This window comes from Primulina huaijiensis, chromosome 10 (assembly GCF_012295235.1).
Source record: "Primulina huaijiensis isolate GDHJ02 chromosome 10, ASM1229523v2, whole genome shotgun sequence".
Lineage (NCBI taxonomy): Eukaryota > Viridiplantae > Streptophyta > Magnoliopsida > Lamiales > Gesneriaceae > Primulina > Primulina huaijiensis.
This window is the reverse complement of record NC_133315.1, coordinates 5439495-5456333: the sequence shown is the minus strand read 5'-3', so window position 1 is coordinate 5456333 and position 16839 is coordinate 5439495. Positions and strand designations below refer to the sequence as shown.

The following is a 16839-nucleotide window of genomic DNA, read 5'->3' as shown; positions in this document are numbered from 1 at the left end:
AACACTCAACACACCTGAACCGTAATAACAAGTATATATATATATATTTCATGCAACAGTGAAAAGTACTGTAAATAAAATAAGTTTCATGATTCCTAAAAGCATAAACGTGAACGTCAACACATCGAGTCATATCAAATCATGTCATTTCATATCATCATATACGTGTTCATTTTTCGTTATTGAATTCAAATCATTAGTTGTGACTTTCGTATCAGTTCTAAGTCGATGGATCCATCTACGTATAAACGCGATACCCGACGGCGAGGACATCAGCGACAGTTTTAACCATCCACTGAGCCTTGGTCTTACGTGTTCGTATTCGTGTTTGTGTTAGTATTAGTCACAACCAATTCATCTCCTTAAAACATATCATCGTATTCATCACTTGTAAAATTCATGCATATACATACATTTTCTTAAAACCAAGCATGCAACGTATTTATCAGCATTTTCATAAAAATTCATATTAATAATTAACATATACATTTTGAACATGCATGAATAGTTATCAGAGCACTGTCAGGACAGCTAACTCGACCCGCAAAATGACCATTTTACCCAAGAAAACTTTAATTGACCATTTTACCCTTGGACCTTAAAATTTCGACCCGAAGCCCACCAAACTTATTAAAACACCTCAAAACATACTTATAACTATTTCTTAGATTTAAAATCGAGCTCATGCATTAAATTTAATAATTCATTTTAAAACTTGGATCGGGGTCCCGGTTTTAACCCGAATCAACCCGAAACTCAACAAAATTTTCCCGAACTTAAACCATAACTTAACCACACATGACCAGCCTTTAAACCACATAATTCAGACCATCTAAGACCCTCAAAAACCCTCAACCAGCTGCTGGAATTTTCTGCATGTAAGAAGATCCAAACCCTAGCGCACCTAGCTCTCGATTTCTCGACCCTAGACCAAACTCGCTTGGACCAGCCCATAGGCGACTATCCTAGGATCAAGACCCATGAGCCCCCTCCTAGACTGACCAAACCCACGCCTACAACCCCTGTGCTCGGGATCACTTGCAGACCTCCAACCCGCAAGCTAGCTTTCCACCAAGCACTCGATCCAACTCAAGCCTTGCATCCAGCGGTTCATGGACCATCCCAAACCCCGACACGGACCCACCAGGGTCTTAACCATGGCCCAGACTGACCCCATGCATGCTGCCCTCAACCCTTCGCACAACCTAGCCGTCACAAGCCCTTGATCGAGGAAACACGATCGCACCATCACCCAACCAACTCCCGATCTGATCTTAACCTTCGAAGACCACTTATTAGCCATGGTTTGAGTCCTATAGCTCTCGATCCAGGCAATCCCTTACGTAACATGTCAAAAACGTGAGTTATAAAGAATGAAAATCCAATATATTCATGTAAAAATCCATGTATAAATCGTTCATATAGATAGGTCTATATTATATCATGCAAATACTATCAAAATACCTATTATGATGTTATTGATGAGAAAAACAAGGGTTTAGTGTGTACCTTAGCATATATACGCTCGAAAATCTCGACAACAACGCATACAACGGATACCGGAGGGATGGGGAAGACCTTGGCTGCGTTTTATCTCACAAAAATCGAACAAAAGGCTGATGAACTCGTGGAGGAGCTTCTGGACGCGTGTTGGGCGGCTGAGATTATGAGGGAGGATTAGTGAGGGTTTTTGAAGAATAAAATGAGTGTACATGGGCCTAGGGTTTACAATGTTGAGATGTAATGGGTTTGACCCAAAAATTTATTAAAACAAGTCCGTTAGGCCCACTAACACTCTAGAAAAATATTTCGTTTTGGTACGTTTTAAAAAATATTACCCGAACCCCCAAAAAGTCCTCTAATTTGCTAAAAATTGAATACCGGTTTAAAATTAAGGCTCGATGCGTAAAAATACCATAAAAGGCACATTTCGAAAATTAAATAAAAATTCACCATATATAAAATAAATTAAAGTAATTATTTAATAAAAACATTTTTCCTTAACTGTCCCCGGTCTCCGTTCCTCGTTCGATCATGAAATATTGCTAAAGACCCAAATAAATGAAATCTAGTAATTCATGAAATAAAACACATATTCATGTCATAAACATGCATTTAAAATAATTAAATAAGCATTTTTGTAAAAACCTAGATTTGCATGCAGTCAAGTTATATCGTTCGAATTTCTAGATCTTACAACCCAATTCAGCTAAGATTTATCCACGGCCTATACTGGAACTCTTAGTATCTCGACAACACGAACAAAAAAACACCACTATCTATCTAATCCTAGGTCCAAACAAATATACACAACAATCTAAACAGATAGCTTGAACAACTTAGGTTGAGTGTGCAACACGAGTTGATCCTAAGTGTTCAAATATGAACAGTGTGAGTGTGCTATGGAGCAGCTTGAAGATGAAAGCGATAAAGTGCGCTCAGGATCTTTGGTAAGGCATATTATGATAGTTTCGATAATCTTCTTCGGTCTTGAATCCACCTTTAAAAGAACTCCTTCAACGGTCGAATATTCAATAAACAGGTACTAATATTAATATCCGATCATTTTCCTTCATAATATGTCGCAATAAATGCTCATTGACATGTATCCAAAAATGAAAAATAGCGATTTCTGAAAAGTTGATTCATGAAAAAGAAAAATATGTGATATATTTGTCTCATTATGAGACATTTTTTGACAACTTGATCTATTTGTTAATGTGCATTGATTTTGTTTATTGATCTTTTGACTTCATCGAACTCATATGCATACATATACATTCCGGATAGGAACAAATCTACAGGTAGAGTTCTTTAAATAATCCGGCGTGAGTCTTGGAAAATAGCTTAATCTAACATATAGATATGCATCTTGACATTAATAAGACTGCCCTGCTGGAATATGTATTCCAACATGAGTCTAGAATATTAGGCTGGCCGGCTTGGCTTAGCATCCAGCTTGAAACCTATTAATTAATACAATGAAATAGCAGCTGGATCTATAAATAATTCGATGTTGTTTATTACCACCAAACGAAGATATTTTCAACCTAAAAATAGTGATTAAAAATATTTAACTCTACTTATATATTTCAATCTTTTTTATTTTGTAGAATAGTAATACATAAATATATTAGCTATAGATTTGATAAATAATGTTTTATTTTAAGGTAATATTTTTTTAGTAAACTAAGATGAATATAAAGGTAACCAATAGTTTTAATATTCTTTTTTTGTTTTCTTTATATTTAATGATCCTAATAAATTTTTAACTATGATTTTTTGAGTAACTAACATTTTTTATTATTTATTTTTGGAATGAAATTATTAATGAATTTACAAAAAATAAAACCAACCAATTAAAGTCTAAAATTATATTATTGTCAATTTTTAATATAAAAATTAAATATGTAGTTTATTTAACATAAATAACAATCCTTTTTATTAAATGTTAACTTTATTTAGTCAAATACATGTTTATTCAACATCTACATTTCTATAGCACAAAATTAAAATTTGGAAATATAGTATAATTAATTTTAGTGTAAAGATTCATAATATTTTGAATACGCAAAATACCTATACCACAAGATTATTCTAACTTATCATATTTATAAAATATTACATACTTAAATAACTAAACTTATTTTATTATAACTAACTATAAATAATCTTATAGAAAAACCGTCTCCGTTAATTCTAGAGGTTGTATAAATTCTTATGAGACGGATCTCTTATTTAGATCATCCATGAAAAAATATTACTTTTTATGCTAAGAGTATTACTTTTTATTGTGAATATCGGTATAGTTGACCCATCTCACGGATAAAGATTCGTGAGATCGTCTCACAAGAGACCTACTCATATTCTTAATGATTAATCTTTTATTTATATACATACATATGATGATGAAAACACACAATATACTGACACATAGGACGCTAAATGTTCACTTCATTATCCATTTCCAAGTGAGTCTGATTAATTTAGGATAACAAATTCGATGCAACCGAATCAATTTAGTCAGAAAATTTTAATAATCGAAATATTTCAAAACATTTATAAACGCTACACTGTTTCAATTACTTTTCCGAAAACAAGTGAAACCCAAGGCAAAAACCAAAGTCCAGCTCCGATTCGAAATGGTCATCATAATTTTATTTTATTTTTTTATCTTTATATTTAAATTCTACTCTATTGATCCAATTTTCTTAAAACTTTGGATGGATTTTACAAATTAAGCAAGACTAGTTGAAATGTTGACCCCTACCCTCCAAGATCCAATGTCATAGGAGAAATCATTTCGTCAACTGTAAACATTTGATAGAAACAAAAACTCTTCAAGTAAAAATGCAAATACATGTCTTACGAAGCAACACTGAGGGACCATATTTAACATACTGCAACACAGTTATGAATCCATGGCTTCCCACGTATAAAACAGTGAGGTGTAAATGAACAGCAAGTTTCATTATGTTCCAGCTTTCCGACGACCAACACGAGCAACAAAACCAGCTTTGATTGGGGCAACTGACCTCCCCGAACCACACTAAACAATAGAACAGATTTTTTTTAGTTGAATATATACACATTACATGCACGCGTGAAAAATCACTTGGAAAGAGGAAGCTATTTGCCATCCCCAGTTTTCCCCTAAAACACGCAAATCACAAGAGTCTCTTCAAAGATGCAGCAGCCTCCAGATATAATGAAAAACAAACAAGTATCAAAGGTGTGCATATCATCCATAAACATTTGGCAATAATCAGTGTCCAGAAAGCAAATAGCCTATCTATTTCAGAGGAGCATAAAACTATTTATATTGTAGAAAAGGGAAAAACCAATATAGCCCAAATTTTGTAGTGCGATAAAATGAACCAAAAATGAGGCATGTCCAACAATTTCTTCCAAGTACTGAAGCATGGGACAGTATATATTTTTCCCCACATAGAATTGGTGACAAACGATTTGAGCGTTCAGTTAGAAATGGAAAAACCATATGGAATTCAAGGACTGTCTTTCCAAGATAGTAATTCTCCATAAAGGCCTCATAAATAGTTTAGAACATCCTTCCACCCCGGAAATCAGGCAATGCTGGGACTTATTTAGTAACATGGGCTTCATAAGATACGAATGGATTACCGTGCAACACCCTCGGGGAGGGGATGCAATATGTGACCAAAAGGTACCAACCATACAACCAAGGAGCACAATTTCCCCAAGAGACGATCCGTTTAAATTTTTCATGGAGCCACCAAACTCCTCGGTATATTTCAGGTGATGCAATCCGGAAATGTTGGTGAACTCAACTAACAATTGCTTCATATCAGAAATATAGCTGATATTATTCCCAAAGTTGCAATATTTCACCAAGTCAATGCTTTTGGGTTGTTGAATTGCCACAAGTTTTTCATCATATAAATCATAAAAGGGAAAAAATGAGAGCTGACAGCTACCTTTTCACATCTGAGAAAGAAGAGACGGTTCTCCTTTGACAGGATGGTGTCTGGACTTTTGCAGCCATTGCAAATGACATATTCATCTTCAAACAAAATTCAGAAACAAAAGAGTTCCAAGAAGAGAAAATTAGGAGGTTCTTCAAGTATATAGTTAATAAACAACAAGACACGAAAATAAAGTACCCAATAATGAAAGTTATGCCAAAATGCACCACCAGTAATATGATTTTTAACCCAAACTATGGAAAAAGGAAGCGGAAATTTTGAATCTAAAACTTACTGATCAAATTTAAGAATTGGGCAATAACAAATAAGCACCTAGTAGTTGAATCCACTTTCGACATGTTCTCCTACTGAATTGAAAGCAAGGCAATAACTTACTAATATAACGCCGGAGGATTCCCTCAAAATTCTTGGGTGCAAACCTCCCCTTGACTACCAATCTTTGTTGCCCATCCAGTGATCCACTTGTTCCCATTTCAGCCAGCAAGAAAGTCATCACATGCTCCGGCTGTCTATGCATCCTGTAAAAGAGAAAGAGAAAGGGGTTGATCAATCAGCATATATTCATGTCACAAGGGGAAGGAAAAGTTTAAACATCCAAAGAAAGTACCTGGTCAATAAAAATATCGTATTAGATTACTACACAGAAAGCAGAGGAGAAAAGAAAAAACAAAATGCAACTATTTATTTCTTTATTCTTCTTTAAATGATTCAAGCAGTCTTTTTAAGATAAAGAAAATCATCAAATGACCAAAACAGAAATCCTCAACTAATCCAGTAAGAAATTTAATGGCTTTTACCACAAGATCAAATAACATACGTTTTGCAGAGATCCATGAAATTGACAAAAACTGTTTTCTTTGTCCCTTCACGGAGAACTTGCGGAGGCCTCATGACCGTCCTTCGCCTATCACCAGCAAGCTCGGGATTGTTTTCTCGGAGGATGTTAAAAACTCGCCCAAGGAGCTACACAAGGAAATATAAAAATAAGCATCTCCAGAAACTACCGAAACCGGAAAACGCAAATATGCAGCCAAATGCATCATTGTCAAAAAAAATTAAAAATAATATGATAAGGATCATACAAGATCATTATTTTAGAACATAAAACATCTAATAAAATCACTGATTGCATATCAAGAGAATATAACGCCATTGGGCCACACGAATGTGCCACTAACACTTATACGTGAATGTGCTACTAACATTACAAGGTGTCTCTACATTCAGCATCCCCAAAACGTTGCATACTGTACTTCCCATGTCCTACTTTTCTATATTCATCATTCATACAATTCACAGCAATCTGTATGCTGAAAAACAATGAAACTTACCATAAATCAAATCCAAATGCAATTGGCCAGCAAAACTACCCCATAATTTATAAAAATCCTGAATTAAATATATAAACCGCCCTCTTCGGCTCCACTATTTTCCATAAAAAATAGTTATATCAATCAAAGAAAGTAACAATGATGGTAAAACGCTTATTCTAGAATTCATTTAACTGATCTAAAATCTTTGAGAAACTTATGTAGCTCAAGGCAGTGAACATGAATTACCTCTTCGTATTCATAATCACGATCACTTCCTTCCCATGGGTAATGTTGCAGGATAATTCCTTCCCCTTCCTCATCCTCTTCAAATATATCTAAAAAATTTAAAAGTAAGTGGTACATGCTTCCATATAAGAAACTGTAACAATCAAATGCAAAATCAAATAAAAATTCCAAAAAAACCCAACCATCCAATTCATCCCCAACATTCTCTGGTTCATCTTCCAGATCAGTATGCACCTACAAAGGTGTAATATATGGTTAATTCAATAGGAAGTCACACAAACAAATTTAACAGGTGCATGAGTTTCAGAGAAAAAGGGAAGATAAAACAATGACCGACTGGTTTTTTCTTCTTCTTTTTCAAACCGGCAAACGAAGTTTCAAGACCATCAGAAACTGCATTACAAAGTAGTACAAATATGAGCACATATTACCATCTTGAGAAAGGGGACAAAACGAAACTAGATTCATAAATAAAACTTCTGTAACTGGCAAAGGTATGTACCAGATAAGCTCTCTGTTTTTTCAGCTAGAGTATCAACGGACTCCTCTTCAACTGGATCTTGAATTACAGGCTTCTTCTTTTTCTTCTTTTTTGTGGGATCAAAAGGAGCAATCTGCAATACCATGGTTTATTAAATAGAAAAATTAAAAATCATCACCTGTGATCGAAATTATACATGGCTAAGCATCGATCATAAGATGACAAAAGAATGTGTTTCACGTCGAATAACATAAATTGATCTCAAATGTGTAATAGAGTCATAAGGTTTAGTACTCAGTAAACATGAAAGGCCTTGTTGATATTTGCAACAACAAAGAAAAGAAAGAAAGAAAAAGTCATTTCAACTACTCAAGCACCAAAAAACCAGCCCCGTCATAGAATTCTAATCACTTAAGCCACTTCGAATTTTACTTCTTTTCATCAACATGCTTATAAGTTAACAAGTGTCAATGAATGAAACTTAGTTCCAAAATGACCGCATAAAAAATTCAGCTCCTGATTCTTAACAAAGCATAAGAGAAACAAAACAAGATGAAAATTATGTGAATCCCACTAAAAATATGATTAGGCATTCAACATAAACTTACATCTCCTACATCATCCTTGACCTCATCTTTGATTTGGTTTTGATTTTCTTCAACTTCCATGATTATTTTTAGATCTACAACAAAATTAAAGAGTCAATCAACAAAAATTCATCAGAAAATAACACAACCCTTAAAAACCAGAATCATAACGTGAGAATAAAATTACAATTTTAACATATCTTACGTCAAAATTTAAAATCAAGACGTAAGCTACAAATGAATATAAAATAGGACACTATAATTTCTTTCAAAAATAGTAAAAATACATGTATCTGAAGAACCCTAAAGCTTGAGATGAACTGAGAAGGGACTGAGATTGGGTTACCTGCGGCTCGTGTTTTGGGAGAAAGAATGTTAAATTTGTGAGCCTTTTGATCCTTGTGGGCTTTAGAAGGAAAATGGGCTTCCTTTCTGAGCCCAATAAATTAATATAAACGTATGTGTAATATAATATATGAATATTGTGGTTTAAAAAAAATAGATGAATAAATAAGATTAAAGTTTCTAACATTCGCAAATTAGAATAAAAGAAATAGAGATTATATGGATTTGAAGTTGAGTATTTTTATTTTAGTGAGAAGTTATAACAGTTAGTCGAGTAAAATTTGAAAGAAGATAATTTGTAATAACCGAAACTTAAGATAATTTGAATTTTAACATCTTGAGTGTGTTTTGACTATGGAAATGGGTATACTATTTAATTATAGGCTCCATAAAGTACACCAAGACTCTTGCATAATTAATTTTTGAAATAACTGTTAGAGTATATGTCATGTAAGCTAACGGTTTGCTAAAAAATTTATTGGCTCAATTATAATAAACAGTCTTTATTTTAATATAATTTACATTTCATGGTTTCGTTTTACTTTATTTGTAGACTAATGCAATCAACATAGATAAAGACTTTGATTATAATTTAATACAAATTGGTAATCATATGATGATTGTACCGAACAACCCTCCCTTGAACTTTCCAAGTGGTTATTATTCATCGAGAGGAAAAGTTCATGGTTGTGATTGTACATCATTATTCTTTACGATCAAATCCTTGAGGAATGACATGCAAATCATGAATGGAATTCCTTATTCAAACAGCTTCCTTTACCGCAACTGATGCAGTTATGTATTCGATCTCAGTGGTTGAATCGTTGTTGTAACGTCTACTGATTTTAAAATGCCGCTAATTTATTTTTTTTTAAAGCTCACGTTTTCGAAAATAGACATTCAAATAATTTGCATGCATGCAACCCTGCTAAAAAATGTCATTTAAAATAATCGTAAACCATCGACTGAAAAAGTGTTGCAGTTTAAAAATATTGCCACTCGGCCCACGATCATGCATATGTAAATTAAAGCAGTAAAATCCTTAAAATCAACAGCGTATCATAAAAACGTATAAAATCGATCATGTCTACTCAAAGCTCATAAAATCATGATGTGCGGAAAAGCATGTGGTCATCGGATCGTGTCGCCCCACCAAGCCTGCCTACTCAGAGTTCGGCACCTCCAGTCCCCTCGATATCATGCTCACATGCATCACACACGTCTAGTGAGTCTAAAGACTCAACACACCTATACCAGAAATAACAAGTACATATACATAGCACACAACAGTGAAAATATACTGTAATCAACATACTTTTCATGAACTTAAAAAGCGTGAACATAAACGTGTCGCATAAAAACTTTGATTGGCTATAAATAGGGGTGCATTGTAATGTATTGAGATATCCATCATTTTATGAACAAACCCTTGAGTTCATAATATTTCTCTCTTTGTTTTTCTTTTATTTCTTCATTTAAATATATTTAGCATGTTAATTTCATATTCAAAGTTTTACACTTTGAATAATGAGTATCTAACTTCCCAAAGTTGGCATGAAAAGGTGAAACTCTTGGTATGATAATAAGGTTATTAAAAAGTAATAATCTATGTTTTATATTATTTAATCATTATTTATTGTTTATGTTATATATATTTCTTTAAGCATTATTATACCCTACTTATAAGTGAAAGTTTTGATTTATTGTTTTTATATGTTACACTAAATTCTTGGAACCATTTAAATGTTAGTTTGGTATTATCAACCATTTAAAGTGGATGTCTTGATTTATTATATATAAATATATCATAATATTAATTTCTTGGTACCATTTAAATTTTTGTTTGGTTTTACCAACCATTTAAAGTGGGAACCTTGATTTAGTGTTCACAAATATATATATATATAGCACCAATAAATACTTGACAACATTCATAAATTTTGGTATATATTATATACTTATAAGATAATAATATATAACATAATATAAATATGATTATTTAATATATTGGAACCATTTTATTAAGTGGGTTTCAATAATATTCATTAATGTTAACCTTATTAAAATACCAAGAGTGGATCCTCTAATCTCAACTACTTAAATTAAAATTTTAACAATTAAAAATTTTCAATTAAAGATTCAAACAATTAAAAGTAAAAAAAAAAGACATTATAGTGAACTTGTAATTACATTAGCTTCCATGTGGATACGATATTCGTACTCACCGAATTATACTACTTGTAGACAACCTGCTCTTGGGAGTGGAACAATCAAAGTCACATCAATGGTGTCCCCGCCAACTATAGGCCAAGGCACAGAACGGAAAAGTGGTTACTATTGTCCCGTCGCCTAATATCATGGTTACAACTGAAATTGATCAATCGACCGAAAGATGAAAGGATGGTTACAATTAATGAACTAATTTTTCCCTAAAAGGAAATAAATATGTATAATGATGGAAGAAAATGTGTAAGGTTAGGCAAATGTCCATGTTAAAGTTATTTTACTAATGTAATTTTTACTGTTGCATGTGGATGTATACGTAATAGTTGTTATTAGGTTAAGACTTTTTGAGTCATTAGACTCACTTGATGTGAATGATGCAGAGGATGATATTTTTGTTGAGACAGAGGGATTTGATGATTGAAGTGGCTGGACTAATGTTGCAGTACTAAAACCCGAGGACCTTGCTAGTTTTCCACACAGTTGATGATTTAACATTACTCTAAATATTTTTATGACTTTTATGCGATGGAGTGGTTTTTGAGAAGACTTAAGACATTCGTGCTATTTTTGAAAAATGCTAGTTTTAAGTTTGGTTGAACATTTATGATTTTATGATTTTACTGCAGTTATTGACTTTTAAGNTTGTTAAGGCCGAAGCCTTATTGAGTTTTTTTTTAAAAAATTCCAATCCAATTTAAAAGCCGTGTAAAAGTTAAGGATGTTTCAGGCTGCATCCGGACTACTTCAAAAGATCCAAAATAAATCTTATCTGTCACGTGTTATAATTTCATTCGTTTAGTTGGATTTCTCAGAATAATGTAATCTGAAGTAGATTGGGTGTTTCATTTTAAATTCGATGCATCCCAACAGGTTGATTCCGAATTGTCAATTATTTAATGATGCTTAATTAACAACTCTTTAATCATCTCTTAATTATCACTCCATTCAAAATAAAGATTCTCATCATTGCATTCTTTCTTTATGGTGGTCTCATAAGTCGTAAGCATGTTGACCAACTCTTCGAGGCTAGCCTTGAGCTTGGTCGTATTGAAATTTACAAAAAAAACCGTCAAAAGAGAAAGAAGTGATAACAAGATGATGTCTTCATGGAACTCGTTGAGAATCATCAATTTCAGGCCCATTATCTTCTTTCACATGTACACCACACTCATGGGCCAAGGCCCTTTCTTCCATGTGTGTAGTCATGAGCTCCTTGAAAGTAGAGTGCCTCACTATATGAGTTTGAGCACCATACAACTCTTCCATGTGCATTCGAATGTCAACGACATTCAAAATTTCCTGAAACTGCGTTACAAACTTTCTTCAACCTTCTAATCGGTATACGATCAGAGACTTTATTCATTGTATAGATCGCAAAAGAAATTTGCATTGAGATTATCAATCACCGAAAATTGTAGGATTTCGGCGTGTTGGCGGAGGCACTATGGGAGGATGGCGACAACGTCATGATGGTGTTGTGGTGACTAGGCCGGCCGTTAGCCTTGGTGGTCAAGGTGGTAGTCGAAATTCTCAAGTGGGAGAGACAAACTCTAGACTTGATTTTTGTTGGTGTGTTAAATGTGTATATAAACTGTTGGGTGCAATAATTGTCCCTACTGAAAGAGCGATCGAATTGTGGTGCTTGAGCTGTTGTGCAGTTTAAAAAATTTGAATTGCACAATTACCACAAGTTATAGCTTTTAGTCAAGCGGCAAACGCTCAGTCTTATACAAAATCTTTGATAACATGTATTTAATAAACTTAATATTTCAATCCCACTAAGATTATATTTTTATTAGGATTATGTATTTTTATTAATTAAAAACTCTCATATGATATTTTTCACTCTTGAAAATATTATGTATAAACAACACTTGATAGTTCATGACACACACACACATATAATGAAATAACTATTATTTATTTACTTATATAATTATTTATCAATTAATTATTCTACATTCTTCGAATTTTCCATGAGAATCTTATACTTAGTGATCAATACTACTAATTTATTATTTAATTAATATATTCTTAATTCACTAAATAAATAACTATGAACTCATTTTATTCACGATCGACGATCAGACAGTGCTGACGTATCGAAGGTACAAACCTCGTTCATATAATCAAAAGCGAAAATTTCGAAGGCCAAAATTTTCACTGATCCTTTTTTAACAGATCCCAGTTTTATGAACTTCTAAATTAAAACAGGTCGTTCCACTCTCCATAATTAATTGGCAGTTAAGCTAACTTTCACAACTTCCAATTCTAGATGAAACAGTCAACCTTTTTTTCTTGGTTTGGTCGTTGCCTTCGCAAAGTCGAGTTAACTTTTCCCAAATCTCCTTCGTTGTAAAAAAAAGTTTTAATTTTTCAAAACATATTCTTATCAAGTGTTTTTATAAATGATATATTTGGATACATTTTCTAGATTGACATTCTTTTTGTCACCCGCTACCTATCCGGAACAGTGCTTCTCTACCATCTATGGAGCACCTTCTGTGTAACAACGACTAGATTTCATTTCAGAATCTTCATTGGGCCGTCTCTGATGACATACAACATATCATCATCCTGAGCTGCTAGATGTTCTTATAGTCGAATTTTCCAATCATCAAAATTCTCTTTGAAAAACATATGAATCTTATTAAATGATTCATCTAAAAGTGTAGTTATCATAGTTCAAGAACAACCCGCTCTGATACCACTAGTTAGGATCGATGATTGGCAACTAGATTTTTGATATCTTTTGATTTTGTAACAATATATGGAAAATTTTTATTGATCGTAAAAAATTAACATTGAGTTTTAATCATATTGATCGAGTTTTTTTTCTCAAATTTCAAAGCTTGACTTTGTATACACTTTTGTGTGTTTCTCAAATCAAACTTATCAAAGTTTAATACTTTGTGGTGTTTATCGATTATTTTTCACTCGAGTTGTCAAAGACGAGTTATTTTAAGGTTCGTTTGAATTTCGATTGTTATCTTCGTTAATATTTGTTGCTAAATTCTTCGTAATTTAGAGGTGAATGTTAGAACCTTACTTGTTCAAAAAGATTGGGACAACACAACATTTTCTTTGTTTCATTGAATCGAGGGCGCGACTCCATTTTCGAGTGCGTTTTAGCTTTGTAACTGCTTGACTTGGTTGAGGTAGAATAGATTGACATTTTAATATCTGATAAATTCTGATAAACGTGTGATTTGGTTGAGGAGCCTGAAATGAGGACTCTTAAGTGTGCTCAATAATATTGGAAATATGCAGGCTCTCGATTTCATTAAAGTTTCAGTAATTTAAAATATTTTCAGTGTTCTCCTTTGAAATACACTGCATATTTATAGTAGAGTACTCAACGGTTGAAATTTTTTTCAATGATCATTTGCAATGTTTCTCGATAATATGGACATACATCATACTTATCATTAAATGCTCATAAATGCCCTACAGACTTTAAATCCATGCTTTTGATAGAGCTAACACGTCATTTTTTAATAGAGTAGCTTTCTGTCATTTCGGGTGTTGATAGAATAATGTGTAATCTTTCTATATTGAAGTTTCAACTGAATGACTTGAAATGAAATATCCTTTTGGGTATCCTCAATTTTGTCCTTTCTGCACTGCGGTTGGGAAACAACGGTTTGAACTCCTGCACTGCATTTAGAAGTTTGAACCGGTCACCTATCAGAGGATGTCTTGTAATTGGAGTTCAATAAAATACAGCGGTTAGATTTCTAGACAAAACAGCTTGAACTCCTGAATGGCCTGAAAGAGGCATATTTGATCCAGCTCCTAAAAAATTGTTTTACAGTAAAGTGAGCGGCTGGATCCTGAAACAACTTTATGCTGTTTATTCTATCAATCACAAAAACTAAATGGTAATAAGAATATTCTAACAAAATTTTCATCTCGTATAAAGTAATATATTTAAAAATTTTCAAAAAAAGAAAAATAATTTATTTTAATTAAGGGTGTGCAATAAGTTATAACCTAACCGAAATCACCAAAATCGAACTGACTGAATTTTTTTCAGGACCAACCGAACCGACAGATTATCTATATTACCACCGAAAAAATCGAACCGATTAACAATCGATGTTTCGGTCGGCAACCAGATGAATGATTATTTTAAAAAAAACCTTTTCAAATTTTTTCAAACGAAAATAGCAAGTTGTCATAATAATCTCAGTCGCCTTAATTCCAAACCGTGAAATGATGAAATTTGTTTTCTTGTTGAGTCTATAATAAAATTGCGTATATTGTCATTAAAGCCCAACACAAAACAAAAAATAAACTTCAAAGTTAAAGTCAATGTCTAATATAATTTTTTTTAAATATATAAATGAATATCAGTTTACTCAGTTTAACTGATTTTTTTAAAAAAACCAAATCAAACCGACTAAATCGAGTCTACCGATATTTTCAAAAAATAACAATCAAACGTACAAAATTTACAATTTGTTGTGAAAAAGTAAAAATTTACGATAAAAAGTAAAAATCTCAAACTCTCAAAACTATCACACTACACACTTTATAATATTTTTCTCTCAACTCAATTGTGATTTTCTTCACAAATGAGAGATCTATTTATAGAAAATCTTTACAAATAATCCAAAAATAAAATCATCATTACCTACATCATCACACACTAATTTTCAATATTTACAACTCTTATTTTCAACATTCAAATATTCAACATTCAAATATTCAACATACACATTTTAAATATTAATTTTCAACACTCCCCCTTGTGATGATGATCATGATACGATGATGTCTTCATTACGTGTTTTTGTACTGCCTCATTAAAAACCTTACTAGGAAAAACCCATTTGGATAAAAACCATAGTAAGGGAAAAAGAGTGCAGTCACGTAAACTCCCCCTCATGTTGATACGAACAATTCTTCACAAATTTCGTAGATTGCGCATCCCAATATTATATATGTGCTTTCTGAATATTGTCGTAGGAAGTGCCTTTGTGAAGAGATCTGATGAGTTTTCACTTGATTGAATGTGACGAACATCAATACATTTATTCTTCTCAAGCTCCTTGGTGAATGCGAAGAACTTAGGAGGAATATGTTTAGTTCTGTCGCTTTTTATGTATCCTTCTTTCATTTGAGCAACACATGCAGCATTATCTTCATATAGTATCACAGGCTTCTCGTCGAATGATAATCCGCATGAGATTTGGATATGTTGAGTCATTGATTTTAACCACACACATTCACGGCTTGCTTCATGTAGTGCAATAATCTCGGCATGATTTGATGAAGTTGTTACAAGTGTTTGTTTCTGTGAACGCCAAGAAATTGCAGTGCCTCCACGAGTAAATACATATCCAGTTTGAGAACGTGCTTTGTGTGGATCAGATAAGTATCCAGCATCGGCATAACCAATTATACTTGGATTAGCATCTTTTGAATACAAAAGTCCCAAGTCTGTCGTTCCTCGTAGATAACGGAATATATGTTTAATTCCGTTCCAATGTCTCTTTGTTGGATATGTGCTAAATCTTGCCAATAAATTTACGGCAAAAGATATATCAGGCCTTGTACAATTTGTAAGATACATAAGGGCACCGATAGCACTTAGATATGGTACTTCTGGACCAAGAATATCTTCATCATCTTCACATGGACGGAATGGATCCTTTTCTATGTTTAATGATCTAACAACCATTGGAGTACTTAAAGGATTTGATTTGTCCATATTAAAACGTTTAAGGATCTTTTCTGTATAATTTGTCTGGTGAACAAATATTCCACATTCTTTTTGTTCAATTTGTAAACCCAGACAATACTTGGTTTTTCCAAGATCCTTCATTTCAAATTCTTCTTTCAAGTATGACACAACTTCTTGAATTTCCTTATTTGTTCCAATGATGTTTAAATCATCAACATATACAGCAATAATTACGCATCCGGATGTTGTTTTCTTAATGAAAACACAAGGGCATATTGAATTATTTACATATCCCTTTTTCATCAAGTGATCACTTAGCCTATTATACCACATTCTGCCGGATTGCTTCAACCCATATAATGATCTTAGTAATTTCACAGAATAACATTCTCTGGGTTTTGAACTTTGTGCTTCAGGCATCTTAAATCCTTCAGGGATTTTCATATATATATTACTATCAAGTGATCCATATAAGTAGGCTGTAACA

General features: G+C 32.9%; 1 protein-coding gene across 5 annotated transcripts; it reads right to left on the bottom strand.

Annotated features, from left to right (window-relative positions):
• Nucleotides 1-4248: 4248 nt before the first annotated feature.
• LOC140985594 (eukaryotic translation initiation factor 2 subunit beta-like) lies at nt 4249-8512 on the bottom strand. Of its 5 annotated transcripts, none has more exons than XM_073453456.1 (10): nt 8380-8512; nt 8114-8187; nt 7527-7638; nt 7362-7417; nt 7207-7258; nt 7025-7113; nt 6283-6428; nt 5841-5983; nt 5457-5542; nt 4249-4549 (listed from the first exon to the last, which is right to left on the bottom strand). In XM_073453456.1, exons 2-10 carry the CDS (start codon nt 8171-8173, stop codon nt 4472-4474), a joined length of 822 nt encoding a protein of 273 aa, XP_073309557.1. In that variant the 5' UTR covers nt 8174-8187; nt 8380-8512; the 3' UTR covers nt 4249-4471. The 5 variants fall into 5 exon arrangements, with proteins under 5 accessions (XP_073309557.1, XP_073309558.1, XP_073309556.1 ...); XM_073453457.1 differs by having other exon boundaries at nt 8123-8187; XM_073453455.1 differs by lacking the exon at nt 4249-4549 and adding an exon at nt 4590-5319 and having other exon boundaries at nt 8123-8187.
• Nucleotides 8513-16839: the final 8327 nt, after the last annotated feature.